This window comes from Choristoneura fumiferana, chromosome Z, assembly GCF_025370935.1.
Source record: "Choristoneura fumiferana chromosome Z, NRCan_CFum_1, whole genome shotgun sequence".
NCBI lineage: Eukaryota > Metazoa > Arthropoda > Insecta > Lepidoptera > Tortricidae > Choristoneura > Choristoneura fumiferana.
This window is the reverse complement of record NC_133472.1, coordinates 22,843,797-22,864,660: the sequence shown is the minus strand read 5'-3', so window position 1 is coordinate 22,864,660 and position 20,864 is coordinate 22,843,797. Positions and strand designations below refer to the sequence as shown.

At 36.4% G+C, this 20,864-nt stretch overlaps 1 protein-coding gene across 1 annotated transcript in view; it reads left to right on the top strand.

Moving 5' to 3' along the window:
* The window catches only part of LOC141431703 (uncharacterized), a 50,496-nt gene extending 30,280 nt beyond the window's left edge, over window positions 1-20,216 (top strand). Inside the window, 7 exon segments of the mRNA XM_074092886.1 lie at window positions 2,911-3,100; window positions 3,904-4,055; window positions 9,314-9,429; window positions 17,003-17,161; window positions 17,709-18,712; window positions 18,715-19,471; window positions 19,474-20,216. Coding sequence (XP_073948987.1) covers window positions 2,911-3,100; window positions 3,904-4,055; window positions 9,314-9,429; window positions 17,003-17,161; window positions 17,709-18,712; window positions 18,715-19,471; window positions 19,474-20,186 — 3,091 coding nt within the window. The 3' untranslated portion in view covers window positions 20,187-20,216.
* Window positions 20,217-20,864: the final 648 nt, after the last annotated feature.

Sequence of the window (20,864 nt, the reverse complement as noted above, 5' to 3'; positions counted from 1 at the left end):
TAAATTATAAACGATTACAATAAATTGATTATTCTCAAAATGTAGTCAAGTGATAGTGAAAATTATGATGTCGAGCAAAGAGCAAAAGACATAATTCATAATCTTTTGCCGCCTAAATCTAGAAAGATTTATTTAAAAACCTATGAAAGTTTTATGGACTGGAGGAATAGAAACGCATTAATCCTTTATACAAATGACTTTTTTTTTTCGCAATCGAAGTGAAAAATAGAGTTTTTACCTCGAGACTAAAAGTCAATATAAACCCTTGGTTAAATAGACACCCTCGCTATTAACTTTGGGTGGTTAACCACCTCGGATATTGGGTTATTTTAGTCCCTCGATAAAAAATATACTATTATGGCTACTTGCAAGAAAAATCTCGATTCAGTTTTAAGCTTAGTTTAGTAGTTAAAAAATTATGGAACAGACAAGAATCACCTGGTTTATTAATTAAATCTAGATTCAACAAGTAGCCGTTAAGGATTCTCTCTTTTTCTTTGTCGTGTCGCTCTTGGCAGAGCGGTCGTGATCACATTGAGGCGCTCGCGTTGGTGGTACCATCAGCCAAATATGTGGTCTACCACCCTAAAGTTGAAAATCGTTTGCATGTCATAAAACAATAATGACAATAGACTTATCTGTCAACTTGAAAGTTCGACTTTAGCGACATATTAATTTGATAGGAACTTGTTTAAAAATTGGAAGACCACTTATTTGGCTGATGGTGCCTACAGGCGTACACAGCTCTCCTTACGATCTCCCGCCATACCCTTCTGTTAGCAGACTGTCTGGCACAGTCAGATACGCCGTTTCCTAAGGATTCTCTACTTCATTGTTTTTTTCATAGGTTCCGGAGCCAAAATGGCAAAAACGGAACCCTTATAGTTCCGCTATGTCTGTCTGTCTGTCCGTCCGCGGCTTTGCTCAGGGACTATCAATGCTAGAATGCTGTATTTTTGCACGGATATAATGTAATATGTAAACTATGCCGACAAAATGGTACAATAAAAATTCTAAAAAATTTTTTTTAGGGTATCTCCCATAGACGTAATGTGAGGGTGATTTTTTTCTCTCATCCAACCCTATAGTGTAGGGTATCGTCGGATAGGTATTTTAACCATTAGGGGTTTGCTAAGACAATTTTTCAATTCAGTGATTTGTTTGCGAAATATTCAACTTTAAAATGCAAACTTTCATGAAAATCGAGCGTTCCTCCATCTAAAATCTAAACTGAGGGGTTGAAAAAATTTGAAAAAATTCAGAATGGTAGTAAGTATATCAAACTTTCAAGGAAAACTATAACGTCTAAGTTTGCTTGAGAGTTATTAGTAGTTTAAGAGTAAATAGCAGCCTAAGGTATAAAATATACCTAAACTTGGAAGATTCCGTATAAACACGAAATCCTTAGAATAATATCACTTAATTATTTCTTAATGGCTACGGAACCCTATTTTGGGCGTGTCCGACACGCTTTTGGCGGTTTTTAATTATATATTTTTATTCTTATTTTCATAGTTCTTCATAGTTTAGTTAGTTGTGACTGAGATTTGTCTTGACTCATTAATGCAGTCAATTTGTTTGTTGGCATTTTTACTGTGTTGTTTCTTAAAAGTTTATAAAAATGAGTAGTGAAAGTGATAGCAAACGCGATATGAACGCCCGGTATCGTAAATGCAGCCCCACGATTGCCGCAAATACTTAAACCTAATGCCAGAAAAATATAAGGTAAATACGAGAAAAACAACAAAGGTTTTTTAGAATGGAGGTCGAACAAATTTCCGAAAACGTATTGTTAGCACACTGAAAAGTTATTCAAAAAATAAAATCCTGCAACCCTGTGGACCCTGTGTCCTCAATGGTTAAAAGTATGCTTAGTATCAAGCACGAAGTGGATCTCGCAACATATTGCAAGTTAACTGCTTCCGTAAAACGGAAATCAGAAGGATATAAACCGAAAATATCAAAGACATTTTACACCCGAAAAGAAGTCCCGCCTACTCTGCTGGGAAATGCACTAAACAAAGAATAGGCATTTATAAATTTGGAGGCATCGGAAAAACCATTGTAGTTTTTTTGAATATTCCGGATCTTGTAATGTGATAGGGATACTGCTTCCGCAGGACTTCAGGCATTTTACAATTTTTTAAATAAATAATTTCTTATAGCTTTCAATTTATTCATGCATTAGTTTTAACACCTGTGGATATGTTACCTGTGGTTATGTTTACTGATGTCAGTAATGCAATGCAGTTCATGTGTTATCGGTTTCTGAACTCATCTTAGAGTACATACAATAAGGGTGTAGATAAAGTAATGTATGCTACTGTACATAATCAGGCCTTAAAACACTTATGTGAACCTATCATGAAACTCGCGTTTTTAGGAAAGGACCCTTATTACGCAACAGTTGCATAAACTACTATTTTTAGCTGTTAAAAATAACGGCGAATAGTTTAACTAAAGAGTAAGAAGTTGCAAAAAAGTAGGTATTGCGCTTAGGTGTAGTCGTTTAACTTGGTGGTAAAATACTCGTGGCGTCTTCCATAGCATATAAGTACTTACATGACTTACATAATTTGAACTGTCCACGCTATTCGCGGTTTGAAACCTCCACTTAGGGGTTATGGTCACTTTCTAGTGTTTCTTTAAAAAAATAATCTTCGTTTGTCACATTAATTGGTAGTACTTGCTTGCACAATAGAGAACGAGATGACAAGAATGAATGCTAGAAATACTAATAGATTAATATTAGAAAACTACGTAGGTGATCGATATCTACGCGAATACAGAGAATACCATCTTAATATTATTAAGCACTAAGTTATATTGTACTTTTTTTGAGCAAAATACACAAAGACAAGACCAATTTGCGTGTTCTAAGCAACTTAATGATAATATTATTTATTTCAGATATTCTCCTTCAAAGTTAGATCCACAAAGATGGAATGTCGAAACTAACCGTGACGTGATCCTTAATCTGTTTAGCGACGCAAGGACATTGGCACCGCTGGTAAACTTTGCCAATTATCAATCTAAAGCAAATAGACAATCATATTTCTATGTTTTTGGACATAATTCTGTCAGCACTCACTACGCACCGGTAAGTTTTGTAAGATCTCAATAATTAGTTAAAGTGACAATAAGTAATACTTTAAACATATCTATTAATGGCGAAGCGTTAGCCCGGTTAGTTCGTTTTCTTAAAAAAAAAAACAGTGATCAGTATGTCACCGCCCGGAAGGATACTTTCTGGCGGGCGCTATCAATTTCACTATGTTAGCGGTGTAAAAAAAATGCTTGGCGTTGTAGATTACTTTAATTTTAATCATTAAAAATTTAATGTCTTTACTACACTTATTCATTGCAAATCCGATAACGGTGACATTCAACAATTTTGTGGTACATAAAAACTATTCTTTAACTCTTTTTCTAAAAGTAGAACTGTGATATTGGATGATAAAAGTTTCCCATTGTTTCCGACTTCGAACAATGCAGAAAAAAGGCATTTTCCGCTTTCAAGCGACTGACACTTTTAAATTCTTTTTGGACTTTCACATTTCAACAGGTTATCGTGGACAAAGGCATAAAAATTTAAACATTTCATTTGAAAAGTACCTGTTTCATTATATCCATAGTGTTTTAATATTCGTGAACAAATATACGATTTGAATATGTGGTGATGAAATTGAAGTCTTATTTGCGTAAAGTTAACTGTACAATACCAGCAAAGCATTCGACAGACTGTTGGCCTATCAACAACAGGCAGCGTAGCAAAAACATTTGTATGCAATTAATCACAGTGTTCACAGACCGCATTGATTAATTTGCCTGCAATTTTGATGGTGCTGTATTATTCTAAAGTTTGTATATAAGTAAAAATACATATTTAACTTTAAATTACAGCTAAACAAAAGTGTCCATGGAGAAGAATTACCTTACATATTAGGAGTACCGCTAGGAGGTACTAATACACATTTTCACACTGAGTATACACCTAAAGAAAAGCTACTGAGCGAAGCCATTATGCGACTTTGGACAAACTTTGTAAAGATTGGGTAAGTAAAAACACACTAAATACTTAAATAGTAGAATCCCTCCGTCGCTGAATAACATATTTGTAAAACATTACGAGTATATTCGCAAAACATGATATTCTCAAAACACGATATTCGCAAAACATGATATTCTCAAAACACGATATTCGCAAAACATGATATTCGCAAAACATGATATTCGCAGAACATGATATTCTCAAAACATGATATACTCGCAAAACACGATTTTCTCAAAACATGATTTTCTCAAAACACGACATTCTCAAAACAACCTGACAGCAATATTTCAGTTTTTCTGTTTATGACTTTACTAGCTTTTCGCCCGCCACTTCGTCCTCGTAGAATACCTACCATACAAAATTTCAACCCTTCAAGCTGCGTTTCCACCAGAGATATGCGAGGAATGTGTTTTTTTTTATGAACCAATAGTAACGCTTCATCTACCTATCCTCGCTCAGCACAGTTCTAGTAGAAACAGCTGAGCGAAGCCAGGATAGGTAAATGAAGAGTTTCTATTGGTTCATCACGAACAAATTCCTCACAACACACATCCTTGCACACCTCTGGTGTAAACGCATCTTAAAGAGATGATTTTTGGGTTTAAAGTACTTTATGTTCATACTCGTACTGTTACAAGGAGGATATAGGTATCAATTTTAATTTATAAAATAAGAGTGGTACAGTCACAAGCACCAATATCTGACACAACAAGCGTGCATAAATATCTGATACGACTCTATTTCTAGTATAGGGCCGGAAGGACGTGTCAGGTATTTTTGCACGCTCCGCTGTGGCAGATATTAATGCTGGTGACTGTACGTAAAATTAGCGGTGTTCCGAACAACAGAATTGCCTTACCTCATTAACTTTAAATACCAATAATGATATCGAAAGACCTACACAGCACAATTGTGGCCCTCCTGATATATTGTACACAGAATCAAATAAATGCAATTATTGATGACTGAAAGAAACACGTCTTAAAGTAATGCCTGAACCATTTTATCAGCTGTACAGTTTATATGCTGACGTTGCTGGAATTTAAATAAATAAATTTTATACCGATCATTTTTGCTCACCTTCCAAGCAAAAGACAAAATACAAACAAGAGGTTCTTTACTGTACTTAAAGGACAGTTTTGATTGAGATTGTTATTTTAAAAGTATGATTACGAAATGGCCGTACCCGTAGTGCAAGCTATAAAGGAAGTGTTTCCGTTTATAAAAGTCAGAGGTTGTTACTATCATTTCTGTGACGCAGTTATCAATTTCTGTTGGCAATAGCAGCCCTCCTTTTTAGGGTTCTGTAACCAAAGGGTGCCAACGGGACCCTATTGCTGAGACTCCGCTGTCTATCTGTCTGTCTGTATGTCTGTCTGTCTGTCTGTCCGTCTGTCACAGGGCACTATCTCTGAAGCCGTAAAAATTAGACACTTCAAATTTTCACAGATTATGTATTACTGTGGCCGCTATAACAACAAATACTAAAAATAAAATAACTTTACAAATTAAAGGGGGTCGTCATACAAGAAACGTGTTTTTTTCAGCGTTTTGTTGGTTGCTAGGCGTTATTAGCCGTTGCTAAGGCGAGCCACGGCAAGCAACGGGTAGCTATGTCGTTTGAATATTTACCTTTTAGTTTGCGATTTTAATGATGTTTTATAAAAGCTTCGATAGTATAATATAGTGACTGTCTTATTGTGTGGTTTATTCGTTTTTGTGCAAAATTAATAAAGAAATTTATGAACCACAAACCTCAAGGAAGCAAACTGTGATAAAGCGCTCGCCAAATCCACACCGTATTAATCACTAAGTTTACCTATTGTTTTATTACACTAAAAAAATCATACTACGTATTTAACACTATTTACAAGGTTTATTATAATACAGTTTAAAATTTATTCACACTAATCGAGCTTCTTATTATTTAATTACGCAACATACGAAGTCCGCCGAATTTCCCGCGAATGAACAGAGTTGACAGATTTATTTTATTTAGCCGCGCGCGGCAAGTTGCGGGCAATGGCTTCAGAAGCAAACAGCCAGAACCAAAGAGGATAAGAATACAAATTGTTTTTTATTCGAAATAATTGCACAAGTGCTTAAATTTCGGCGATATTTTTATAAGCTTTTCTTTAGCTTGCCCTTTTTGTTTATTTATTTATTTATTGTTTGTTTTGCTCAAATCTTGGAAGCTAAATTTGACCCACTTCCAGTGGTCCTATCGACTTGAAATTTTGCATACATATGTAAATTTGGTGAAAATACAATAATCTGGTAGGTACTAACATCTTGGTGGTCCTGCCAGGATCGTCTCTGCAGGAGGGAACTCCTCAATAGTTATTATTATTAGTACCGACTTGAAATTTGGTACAAATATATAGTACAGAACACAGTGCAAGTACAGTCAACAAAAAGTACATTCGGCAAAAAAAGCTTGTATTAAAAATGAAATTTTTAAGAAAAACTTATTAAAAGCATTATATGTATTTGCAGTGTACCTAATGTAACTATATGTTTGCTCGGGTGGAATCTTTCAACTCAAATTTGAGGTGGATATCTTCAACCGATTGAGCTGAAATTTTACACGCATGTATAAATCCGATGACAATGCAATATTATTATAACATGGAGATGATCTGATGATAAAGCTAGCGGGTGACCATATGAACTCTGTGATAACCGACACGACCGCGTCGAGTTTGGACTCGTTTGTCGTCTTGACGAGTACTTTGGTAACCAGGGGCATAAAGTACAGTGAGCAAAAAAAAAACTTATATTAGAAGAATTTTAAGAAAAACTTGTACTGAACTATTTACGGAACCCTTTATGTACGAGTCCGACTCGCACTTGACAATTTTTTTGTATTCATCACGTCCTTGCTTTGCACGTGCTTGTTTTGCGAATATTATGTTTTGCGAAATCATGTTTTGAGAATATCGTGTTTTTTTTTTAATTTATTTATACATTCAAATTACTCGTACAACTTAGGTACCTACTACATTATAATTATATTCTCGCCAAACTGCTACGTTTAATGCATGCGAATATCATGTTTTGCGAATATCGTGTTTTGCGAATATCATGTATTGCGAATAAATTGTCACGCTCCCTTTAAACTCCACTGTCTATTTTGTTATTTAATAAGACATAAAGTTGATGTACGCAATATGTACCGAATCAGTACCTACCCTTAAATTGATAGTGTACACCACAGTGACCATGATACAAGACTATCTTCTAGTATTTTTTTAATGTAGAATTTTTTGGACTAAGTTACCGACGAGGCTTGAATCATAATCTTTTAATTAAATTATAATCTTTTTCAATTTAGATAAGTTAAGGGTTAAATAAAAACTACCTCAATATAATCGAGAATATAGAATTAATTGAATTTGGGGTTGCTGTAGAGCATCTCTTTCCTGCAACCCCAAAATTAAATTTAAGAAATTCCACGTGGGTTCAGGATTAAGATTTAACGATCTATTTTTTGACTGTTGTTACCAAGAAATTTTAGGATTGCGTGGAACTAAAAATGGGAACTATATTTTCTGTCACTTAAATTTAGATTTGTCACTAAACTGCGATACCTTAATTATAGTATCTATCCCGAAGAAATATATTAGTCATCATATTAATCAAAACTGTCTCTAAGTATGAATCATCAGATTAATGTAAACCTAACGTTTTAAACTTTCGTGATTCTCACTCATAGTCAAAATACCACAAACGGGACTTATCACGCTATTATTACACAAGTAATATTTAAGTCCCGTTTGTGGTATTTTGACTATAATGTAAACCTGTATCTTAAATTATAGTTTGATCATCAAAATTAAATAGTTTTTCGTGTCATTGTAGCTTATTTTTTATACTAATTGTTAGTAACATAATTTATTTAATAGGTGTTACTTCACAAAAATTGTCCAAAATCCAAAAATCAGTTGATGACTATACATATATTTTTTTTAAATAATATAATTAAAACTCAGTCTAAATAACTGTGATTTGGTTAAGTGCTTTTATAGTATAGGTCTTATGCGTGTATTTGAATGAATTTCATTTTATCGCTCTTCCAATTAAACATTATGCCAGCCTCCACAGCCTCTTTGCTACTCGGAAAATTATCCAACTTTTTTGTTGATGTGTAAGGAACAACTTGTTTTTCATTTGAAATGCTTTTAGATAAGGTAGGTGAGGCATAGAAGGCCCAGCGGGCAATAAGGTCCAGTATTAAAAAATAACAGTTGCAACTATATACTATTCGTTCAACACATCACGCACACATAGAAGAAGCCGATACAACGTTTAGACTTGCATGAGAAATCGTGCAAGTTGCATTACAATGCTGTGTTGTTGTTAGTTGTTGTCTAACAACTGGTAGCATGGTGTACGATTGTGTCACTCTGAAGATGAGCTTTGGTTGAGTTCGAAACGCGTCAGTGTAGTGTGGTGGTGGTGATAGATGGGTTTGTGTGATTTGTGTGTGTTTTTAAAGTGTGGAGGTGGAGGAACTGCATGATCACGCATATTTTGCATAAGCTTACTCGTAGCTATCGTTCATTTAACTTAAACCTATACCTACAAACTAAGGCTTAAACACCTACTCGTATAAATTTGTAATTATTTATTTTCTTTTGTACAATAAAGAGTTTGCTTTCTAATAGGAATATAGATGACTTCACTTTATTTTTATTGTAATAGTTACGAGCGTAAATTACGACTTGGCAAATAGAAAAATAATAATAGATGCAGGAGACGCGCGCGGCTGTTCTGTCGGCTCGGCCGGGCAAAAACAAAAACCTGTCACAAAATGTCGCATTTTTAATCCGCCCCTATCCGAAACTATCCGAAATTTTTATATGTGATTCGGTTACGGTTACGGATAGTTTTTTATTTCGGATATCGGATAGTTTCGGTTACGGATATGGAGCTCCATAACATCCCTGCTTTGTATCGATATTGCCCTTACAGGCCCTTTGAAATTTAATTTTTAATTAATCTTTATTTTTAATTATATTTCACCCTTACATGCTTTTAAGTTCACAAAATAAATCTTTAAAACTATCTTTTACAATAAATAATGTTATTTAAACTACTATTATTCATTTATTGTTGGGCGGGCCTGAAACTAAAATTAATATATTACTTTAAAATACTATGTTATTTACTGTTATAAAATTTTCAACTCTAAACTTACTTCTTAAATGTTATCTCTTCAATCTTCTTTCCAATGTTGTTTTACTTAAATTTTGGCAGGACACCGAACACACAGAGCGTAAACAAGTACTTCAATTTAGACCGAAGACAGTGGAATCAGTATAACGTCGAGTGGCCAGAATACAACGTAGAACATCAATCGTATTTAAGATTAGGTAAATATCATCCATATAATTATATTGTTTTTCTTTTCGTTTTTAAATAGGCTTTACTATCTTGACATATTTTTACAGCAGCATTTTTTACGAATAAAATAACGGGTTATATAGTCATTTAATTTATTTTATGTAGGAGAATATTAAAAAAAAGTGTGATTGACGAATAATAAACCATGATTTGTAAATATTGATACGTTTTTTCAATAGTGAAGTACCTATATTTTATGATAAACAAAATCATAGTACAGTCGAACCATTTGATTCCTGCCTCATCCTACGAGTAAAACGTTCTCACAGTAAGTGTACCAATGAATTCCCTGTCAATGCGCTGTCACTTTGACTTTTTCTACGAAAAGGTTCCACAGTGGGTCGCGATTCAGTTGGTTTAATAGTAGTACAATGTGTCTTAAGGGCGGTAAATAAGTAATTACGAACGAGTTTCTATTACAAATCCGAAGTAGAGGACTGTGGGCTTTGATGAGTCGATGTTCATAATTCCAGTACCTCCTGTTATGTTGCAAGTAAATAAAATTCCACCTTTATACAACAAAAATAGTTATTTAGTTAAATTAGTGGTGACTGTAAAGTTATTAAATAAAGAAAGAAAGTACATTGATTCACAACACCAGACACAACAATACCTAGTATAAAGTACAAATAGACAACACGAATGATAGTATGCTTGCAGTGAAGTTGTATTAAAATTGTGAGAAACTTTTTGGCGGGATATATTATTATTATTGACAGATTATTAATAAGGTTTTTTTTAAACGTACCAATCACGTACCAAATATTTTGTGGCTGTGCATTAACAGCAAATGTTATACCTAGATGTAGACGCGCATGGTTCTGGATCAAATGACGTGCTCGGGTGTGGGGTCACACGACTTCATAATAGATTTTGTTATTTCAGCGCTGTTTATTGCTTAAAGAGTTTTCTACGAATAAGTACATCCTTCGGTAACATTACTGAACTTACACTTTCCATGCCTGTTTGGTGTCATAATAACCGCTCTAGGGTCAGCGACCAATGTTACTGACTTTAAGCGGAATGTGTAAACCCGTGTATATAGGGTATAAGTTTGAATCCGGAGGCCAGCTTTATATCAATAGCTTTAGTTACAAAACATATAAATATTACGACGTAAAAATATATTATAACTGGATTTTTAATCCTAGTCGGTGTCACATAAAAAGGTCGGCATAACTCCTGAATATAGATATACAGACAATGTTAAGCGAAGAGATAACTGAAATCGGTTGAAAATTGGATTGGATTTATAATGTTTTTTTGAAAAATATATATACCTGTGTCTTTCTCAAACGCTTTTCTCTATGCAGCAAGTAAAATAAGGCACTACTTGCGTGTCATGTCACATGCAAGTAATCGATATTCGACAACAGGAATTGTAGTTTTAATTTATGAAACATTCAAAAATTGACAAATACCGTATTTGGAAAGGGCGTGCCATATTTACCAGATCGAGAGGTAAAGAGCCCATCAATTGATTAGTTTTGCATTTAAAGTAAAACATTTATTTTGACACATTTATGTAAAACAGCTTTTATTTCTCTATCTACGTTAATATCCAATATTTTTCATGCAGACGGTACTGGAATAAAGTGTGTCCCGCATGTTTTAACCTTAAATGCTCTTTTAAAATAATTAACTTTGTTATGTGAGTCTTTAGGCAAAATGATGGAATGCCTTGTGAATATGGCAAATTAAAAAATCGTTGGAGGGCACGATCAAAAGAATCACTCAAATTTTATTCTTTCAGTTCTTTTTTAATAGTAAATCCACAGTGAATCTATTATTTTGTCATTTAATACTTCGTTGAAACTTAAATTTGCTCGGCTAATTGCTGCTTGGAGCTTTCTTTCATTCTTAATAATAAGTTACTACTTTTTCATATTCCCTGAACTTTGGAATGGTATTATCAATGAAAACATTGCCTTCAGTAATAACATGCAGGGTCCCTGCAACAATGATTGTATCCAAAAGACACGATTACCGGAAATGGACCCTGAAACGATTCACGATCCAGCACCTGTAAGAATATGTCACGGCCAAGTAAAATTGATACGTTATTCGTTTGGTTAAAATATTTATCTGCCAATTTAAGATGAGGCGGAATTTTCAATAGGGTTATATATCAAAGGGTTTTTGTGGTAGTGGGCATGTACCTGATATTTTTTTTTACCCAGTCTACCATTTTAATACCTTAATAACAGGCATACGAAGTAAATAAAATTCACACAGATAATAGTCCTTTAGAAATGTATTATTACTCGAACCATAAAATGGCTTTTTAATATTATCAGCCGTTTAAATGGTTGTTCCAAAGTGCTTAGACGGTATCCTTAACGACATACCTAACGCTTATTATGTAATATGTGACCAAGAGCAATTCGCGTGCTATTCCGATAGTACCAATTCGATAGATGGCTGCCGTCGAAAGCAATCTTTATTTTAACCCGATTGCCATAAGGAGGGTTATTTAATTTTGAGGGGAAAGTCCTCCCCATTCTTTAATACAATAAAAAAATGGTTGGTCTGGTTGTACCTAACCTAAACGGCTGGACGGTTTTCAACGTATGAGGTATCATTGGATTCGTCAAAACTATCAGAGTGGCTATATAATATTTCGAAATGGTGAAAAGATCTATGAAGTGGGATTTTTCTGATTGTAACGATAGTAAAATCATTGATTTTTTTAAATAAATGGTCATGGGAGCCTCATTTTTAATATTATATAATATTAAAAATAAGGAATGACAAGCACGCACACAGCCAAGCGTCATTACACGGCCGCTAACCAATCTTCGCAAGACAAAACTACGCAGTGCCATGCACATATAGAACAAGAAATTGTTACTTGGGTCGTTATTGCGTGATTGAGGAACAACCATCCAAACCTCCAATCACCCAAACATCTTCACAAACTTTTACATTTATAACATTAGTTGGAAGGATTATACGTTTATTGTTCAACCTTTTTAATGGCCCAAACGGAGACTTTTTGCAGTATTAAACATATTAACATGGTTATCATATATAATCATATTGATATTGATTATGACATATTTATTATTATATTATATGACATTATTTATAGTATTATATAGATATTACAATGTATGTTATGAGTGTGAGATTTGTATCGTACACTTTTTCATTCCAAATTCAAAACCGCTCTACTTAGCGGACAGCTTTGATCATTGTCTGGCATTCTTAACTTTCTGGTAACTTTGAAAAAGGTGCAATGGCGACTGTCTTCTTCTTCTTCTTCAGCCCATAGCCACCCAATGCTGAGTGTAGGCATCCTGCATTGCTCGCCACTCATCTCGGTCTAGTGCTCTCCTCATCCAGCACCTTCCCGCCACTTTGACCAGGTCGTCGGTCCACCTCATCTCCTGTCTACCAACGTTTCTCCGCCCGGTTCTGGGTCTCCACTCCATCACGGCCTTCCCCCATCTTCCATCACTCCTGCGGCATATGTGTCCAGCCCACTTCCACTTCCTTTGGGTGATTACCCTGGCTATATCAGTGAGCCTTGTTCGTCTCCGAATCTCCGTATTTCGGAACCTGTCACGGAGAGATATGCCCAACATCGCCCGCTCCATCGCCCTTTGCGTGACTTGCAGCTTGTGTACGACCTTCTGCGTGAGCGTCCAAGTTTCGGCTCCATATACCAGCACCGGGAGGACACACTGCTCGAAGCATCTGCGCTTGAGATTAAGAGGTATGTCCCCTCTGAGCACGTCGGACAATTTACCGAATGCCGCCCAGCCTAAGCGAATTCGACGCTGAATTTCCAAGTCCTGTCCGCTCTTTTCTAGGCTCATGGTTTGACCGAGATAGACATACTCATCCACCCTCTCCAGTACCTGTCCATGAACTGTAATGTGAGTGGCATTGGTGTTCTTGCACATAATCTGTGTCTTTGCCATGTTCATTTTAAGACCCACCATTACAGACACGTCATACAGTTCAGCTACCATGGCTTCGAGGTCTTCCAGGCTCTCTGCGAAAAGTATGATGTCATCCGCAAATCGCAGGTGTGTCAATTGTTTGCCGTTGATGTTAATGCCTCTACTTGACCAATCGAGAAGCCTAAATATATTCTCTAGGCAAGAAGTAAACAATTTAGGGAAATGGTGTCACCCTGCCTTACACCCCTTTTCACCGGAACTGGGTTCGTCAGCTCGTGCAACTTTACTTGTAGAGTAGCCGAACAATAGACCGCTTTGATGGCTTCTATATACCTGCTGTCCACCTGGCATCTTTGCAAAGAGTGTATAACTGCCCAATGTTCTACCGTGTCGAATGCCTTTTCGTAGTCTATGAAGGCTACGGCGAGGGGCTGGTTATATTCGTTGCACTTCTCCACCACCTGGCGAACAGTGTGTATGTGATCGATTGTAGAGAATCCGCCTCTAAAGCCTGCCTGTTCCACGGGTTGGTCTGCATCGAGCCGGTTAGTTAAACGTAGTGTGATGACTTTGGTGAAGAGCTTGTAGACATGGCTCAGCAAAGAAATAGGCCGATAGTTAGAGAGCTTGGTGACATCGCCTTTTTTATGCAGCAAAATCACTATAGCATTTCTCCATTTCTCTGGTGACACACCCTCGAACAACACCTTGTTGAACAGTATCTGCAACTGCTTCAACACTGCTCTCCCGCCATGCTGCAGACTTTCGTATGTGACTCTATCTTCACCTGGCGACTTCCCAGCTTTCATGAATTTAAGGGCACGTTTTATTTCATATAAACTGATCTCGGGAAGATCCGTGGTAAGGTGCTTCCTTAATGGAGCACGAGGGTCCTTGCGGTCGGTGGTCTTTTCCGGATTCTTGCAACTGTATAACTCTGCATAATAGTCTTCAACTAGTTCCAAAATCTTCGTTCGATCAGTCGTTATGGAACCTTCTTCCGTCGTCAGCTTATGAATCTGCTGGCCGCCTCTTTTTAGCTGTTTCCTGAATACTTTTGGCCCCCTATGCTTCTCTATAGTCTCTAAGATAAGCTTGTGTTTTTTCTGCCTAAGATGCTTCCGAAGGAGGTGTCTTATTTTCTTGTTGACCACCGAGATGCCAGTCTGGCTTGAGGTAGCCAGAATTTTCTGGCGCTCCTCCAGCAGTGCGGCCAGCTCTTTTGACTTTGGCTCCTGTGCTAATTTGGATTTAGGTCTTATCTCGTCTAGCGTTTCGTTAATAGAGCAGACTAGTTGGTCGTTTATGGCGTCTATGTCCCAAGCATCCTCGGCTGTTAGTTTCTCTGAGAGTTTTCTCTGGTAGTATTCCCTCTGCACTTCTATATACTTTCTGTCTTCAGATGGTCTATTACTTTCAACTAGGCGTCGTAGTTCGAGTTGAGGTTGAGGGCCAATCGGGCTCTCACTATGCGATGGTCACTTCCTGCGCCCACCATGTTGATAACGCCTACGTCTTCGAAGATATATCTTTTGGAGCTAAGAATATAATCAATTTGATTCTTAGTTTCCCGTCTGGGCTTCTCCAGGTCCACATTTTTTGAGGTTTCTTTTGGAAAAACGTATTCATGGCAAATAGTTTTTGTTGGCAGAGATAACTTGCCAGGTCATGCCCTCTTGAATTCTCTCTCCCAGTCCGAATCTGCCCACAAACTCTTCATTTTCTCGGGGTTCCCTAATTTTGCATTGAAATCACCAATAACAGTGGTGTAAAAGGTAGGATTCTCCCTTAACGCGGTACTTATGTCGTCGTAAAATTCCGAAATCTCGTCATCCGAGTGCGAGGATGTTGTGCGTAGACTTGGATGACCTTGAGTGAGTAACGTTTATTTAAATCAAAAGTTGCATAGATGACACGTGGTGACACCGCTCCAATGTTACGCATTTTCTTTGCCATTGAGGTATTAATGAGGAGTCCAACACCACCCTGTGACTTGTCTTCGTAGCCTTTGCAATAGAGTAAGTGTCCAGATGTTAGTTTAAGCAGGTTTTCCCCCCTCCTTCTCGTCTCGCTAAGGCCCATTATGTCCCATTTTATTTTATTGAGGACTTCAGATTCCAGTTCCTGGTAGCGTTCTTCCGTTAATAGTGTCCTAACATTGTATGTAGCCAAGTAAACGTGTTGGCAGCCGTATCCGTTCTCCCAGGGATTCTTAGCACCCTCTGTCCTACTGGTCCCCCGACCGCTGCCGTAGCCAGGCCTAGTAGGACGACTGGGAACTGAGGGCCGTGGTAATGGTTGTCTCTGCATGCAGGTTAGTTGGCCTTGTAACGCCACGCTGGCCATTGCGGGTTGGCGTACCTACATCTTTTGAAGGCATTTCCTCCTTCGCGGCTTGTAGTGGCCGACCTCCGACTGGGAATCGGAGGGGGTCAGGATATTTACCGCCGCCTAATGCTCGGCGTTGTACGTATGGCGACTGTACGTATTATTTTTGAGTAAAAGTTTTAAATGTGATTATTATACTTGTTTCTTAAAATCGTTTTTTTTATTGTTTTAAATAGGAATATGTAGTTTTATTCTAACCTTTAAATTATATTCTCGCTGCTGAGGTGAAAAGTTGTACATTTGAATCCCTGCTCTCAGGATTCTAACCTAAATAGAAGCAATCGCTACGCTCGTGATTCAAAATCAACGCTCCCAGCTAAAAACGACTTTGCTCTTTTGTTGCACATATTTAATTACTTTAATTATTATTATAATTGTAAACTAGTTCCTACTATGAGTAATTTTTAGAGACACAGTCAACATTAAACATATGTAATGGACAACACATCATCATCATCATCATCTCAGCCTATATACGTCCCACTGCTGGGCACAGGCCTCCTCTCAGAACAAGAGGGCTTGGGCCATAGTTCCCACGCGGGCCCAGTGCGGATTGGGAACTTCACACGCACCATTGAATTGCTTCGCAGGTTTGTGCAGGTTTCCTCACGATGTTTTCCTTCACCGCAAAGCTCGTGGTGAATTTGAAATGTAACTCCGCACATGAATTTCGAAAAACTCAGAGGTGCGAGCCGGGGTTTGAACCCACGAACCTCTGCTTGAGAGGCGATAGGTCAAACCACTCGGCCACCACGGCTTTTTTTAATGGACAAAGACAAAAAAAATTAATGCGTAAATATAAATATAGTTATTACCATTGTACGCATGAATTGTTGTCCATTACATATGTTTAATATTGACTGTGTCTCTAAAAATTACTCATAGTAGGAACTAGTTTACAATTTTTAATAATAATTAAAGTCGACAATGAAACTTGTTGTTTATCACACGCATAGGTCGTGCCTTGAAAATGAAAGTAGTAAAGTTGAATGAAAAACTCCCGTGGAATAAGGAAAAAAACTTATACAAAACATATGGAACGTTCGGCGTAACACGTAAAAGCAGAGTTATAATATTAAAACTAATAACATTTGGCCTTTGATTACTCATCTCAATGCTAGTGTACTAAATAGACTGGGATGGGTCTATTTTTTGCACTATGTATGTATGTAAACTGATCATAGATCATTTTTTAAAGTAAGTAAGTACTAAACATGTATTAAAATTACTTTTTTTGTGTTTGCAGACATACCACCGTTTATAAGTAGTTTCTATAGATCAAGCTACACAAAGTTTTGGATCGACTCGATGCCTCAGAAGTTGCGGAGATATATTCATGATCCTCTTTACGAGTTAACACCACTAACAACTACTCAAAAACCTAAAAAAACGCACAAAATTCAAGGTATTTAATTTAAATTACAAATTATTTTTTGGGTTGGTTCGAGAGCTGGTTTTGAAACTTAGTAAAATACTTCGATTATGTTTTTAAAACACAAATACATAAACAAAGTTGATGGTTAGTGGACCTTCTCAGAGTATAATTAATTTGGCTCTGTATTGTTTGACTAAATAAACGTAAAGAGCCTGATATAACTTAAAGCAGTCCTTCTATGACATTATTTTTGCTCTGGTTTTTTTTAAAGTACTTCTTGTTTGTATATTGGTTGTCAAAGGCAAAACATAGTTCTAAATGTGTGATTTATGGGATTGAGAGAAACCATGAGCGTGCGTGAAATTCAATGTTTTGTACTGGAAGGTTTGATTCAGAGTCAGTCATAACTAAGCGAAGCTTCAAGTATTAGTTACAAGAACATAATAAAATAAAATACATTATCATGCTAATTGCATACAAGAATTAAAAATCTAAATGTCCGGTCTTAATGTCCTAGCTGCTCGGCTTAATTCACAAAGTATTAAATATTTATTTAATTTTTTTTTCTTTATTTCAGATCCAATTAAAAGAATATGGACCCCTCATATTATTGACCACCCTCGTCCTGTTGCACCAACGAATGATAGAGTAAATCGTTATCCTCAGCCAGAACGTTCACCAGAAACTGATTACATTTATCAAGAAATAAAATCTATTAATACGCCGCCGCGGTTTGTTCCCACAAACACACAGCGCAAAACAAACATTACGAATATTAAAGCTAAAAATTCTGGTGATAATATCCAACTCAAAACATCCGGATCTACAATAACTCTTATAGTATCTCTTGGGATATTATTCTTAGCTATCAATGTAGGCATATGTGCCATATTGTGCTTGCGGAAAAAGAAACAAAATTTACGAGAAAATGCTGCACAAACATCGCAACAGACTCGTGCTGAAGTTGGAGAAGTGGATGTCATTGGTCAAAAAAGTTTAAAAGAAGACAAAAAGGCACTTAAAACTTTGAAAAATAGTTGCAGTGTAATTAAGTCTATTAGTTTAAATAAAATGCGCAGCAACAGCCAAAAAAGTAAGAAAAAGCAAGAATCGTGTAAAACCCCAAAGTCTGATGACTCCGGAGGATTTCGAGAACGATTTCAATTACGAAGACATCTTTCTACGAGTACTTTGGATGCACATACCAAAGTTCGAGATTGGATAGCTACGCATAGATGTTCTCCTAATATACTGCGAAAATCAAATACGCAGCTGGATGAAAAGAAGAATGTAAATGTCATTAAACCTTTTACAAGATCGGAAGAAATATTATCCGACTCGAAAACTTACAAAACACAAGCAGTCAAAATTCAAGATGGATTTCTACTAAAAGAATCAAAATGTAATGATTTCATCAATACAAAAACCAAGACATCCAATAAAAATAAGTCGAATTCTGTTTTGGGTTCTCATTCATCAATATCTAGTCAAAAAAGATCACTTAACTCCAGTATCAAAGATACGGGAAAATCTACTGATTCGCTTAGAAGTAAAGGGACGGAGAGCCTTAAATCTAAAAAGAGGTTTCAGTGGCAATCGATGCGACGCCATCTGCTCGAACTAATTCTATTCTTCAACAAGAACCAATTGAACTTACAAAACCATTTGACGAAAAAAAACATTCCAAAAACTACAATGAACCTAGTGAAAGTGAAATCAAAGTTTTAAATGAAAAAGACACCGAAAAAATCTTCAGCAATGAAGTAACTTTGTGCTTAACAAATGAAAACAAACCTCTGAAAATATCACATAAACATTCCATTTCAGATCCCATAACAGATGTAAATTACGAAGATATATTTAAAAATAAAACAAGGTACAAAAAGTCGATTGAAGATATTTTACCACCGGTGACCTTTCGAAACGACATTAATGTAACTTCTAGAGATGAAAATATAACAAATGAGCCTTTAAACGCATCAGAAGCATTATTAACCATCAAAAAACGAAACTTTCCTAAAGTTCTACCTGATTTGCCACAGTCGCAAAAACGATTGTCTCTACAACCAACTGCGTTCCAAACTTTTCGCAATTTTTCTGGAAGTATGGAAAGTGAATCAGACTATCCCAAAGTTCCTCCTACTCCTCCACCAAGAACAACAACGTTAGATCGAAAACTTGCATATAAACATTCTACACCATTATCATCATTTGAATCAACAGAAGCTACAACAACTTCGGATTCAGATAATTCACCCCTTAATTATGAAAATATTGAAATATTTTACCCTGACTACAGTGAAAAAAAATTGAATACATTCAAACATGCCGAAACACCAGCATTTCTCAGAAAAGGGATTACCCAAAAGTTATAATAGCGTCTAGTAATATTTTAAGTGCCGTAGAACCAAAATTACTAATCCAAACATCACCAAGTCAAATATGTTCGAATAGTAATGTACCGAGAGTGAGGTTACCTGATGATTTTCACAGTCATAAAAAAGACTCAGTCGGTTCGTTTTCTTCACTTAGCTGTGATGAGGACGTTGACGTTTTAGAATATGATTTTAATGATGATGTAGAAGAAGATAAACTTATTCAAGAACTTGTAGGCGGCGTAGAGTCTCTAACTAACTCTGAAGATACACTGGATTCAAAAGGGCCAGCAACTATTTTTGAAAAAAAAATGGAAATTGTCCCTGTTAAAGTGAACGCTAGTTATGCTACTCCTCGAACAAAAGAAGATTATGTTTGTATAACTGATCTGCATTTACCCGATGTAAGTGACTTTGAAAGAACTGCTAAAATAAAGCCAAATTATGGCATTAATAAACTACAGCAAAGAAGTGAAAGCATTCATAGACCTCCCGAAAAAGCAGTCAAAGTAGTACAGAAAGGTTTTATGAAACCGTCAGCTATAATTCATCGAGGGTTTCAGAATGTGAAAAAAAGCAATGAAAGATTAAAAAGTGATTCAAGCAAATTGGAACATTCAAATTCAGGATCTTCAAACGATACTGAAACAAGCACTGGAACAGTTAAGCAATTGAAATAAAATAAAGTAGGTATAAATAAGATACATCAACCATGACTTTTATTAAGTAGAAGACATAGTACCTTTTTTTTAATAGTTTATAATGTGTCCCACTGCAGAGCAAAAGCCTCCCCTTTCTTATTCCATTCGTCTCTACTCTTGGCCAGCTCTTGCCAATCTGACTGGAATCGGTCTAGGTCGTCCCGCCATCTCCTCCTAGGTCTGCCTCTGCTCCGATGCCCGTCGCATGGAACCCAATCGGTGATTACTTTGGCCCAGCGATCCGGATGCATGCGGCAGACGTGTCCCGCCCAGTCCCATTTTTATTTGTCGGTCTTCATTCCCACATCGACAAGAGTGCTGTTAAAAAAGATAAATGTTCAGCGCATTCCAATGATACTGAACTACGTGGTTTTATAATACAACATACATAACATACAATACAAAAGTCAGCAAAAATATACAAAGAATATATATATAAAGGGTGTCCCAAAAAGGACGCAAGATTTGAAATTGATGAAAAACACATTTTTTTTTTCGTTATAATATATTTGTATATAACATCTTGATACATAAAATAGGGTTATTTGTGGAATAATACGTCATGCAAATGTCCTCCTAGGCTTGCTGGCACATAGCCAATCTTTGTCAAAACTTTCTATGCCATTTTGCATAGATGCGGCTGAATTCCTCCAATGC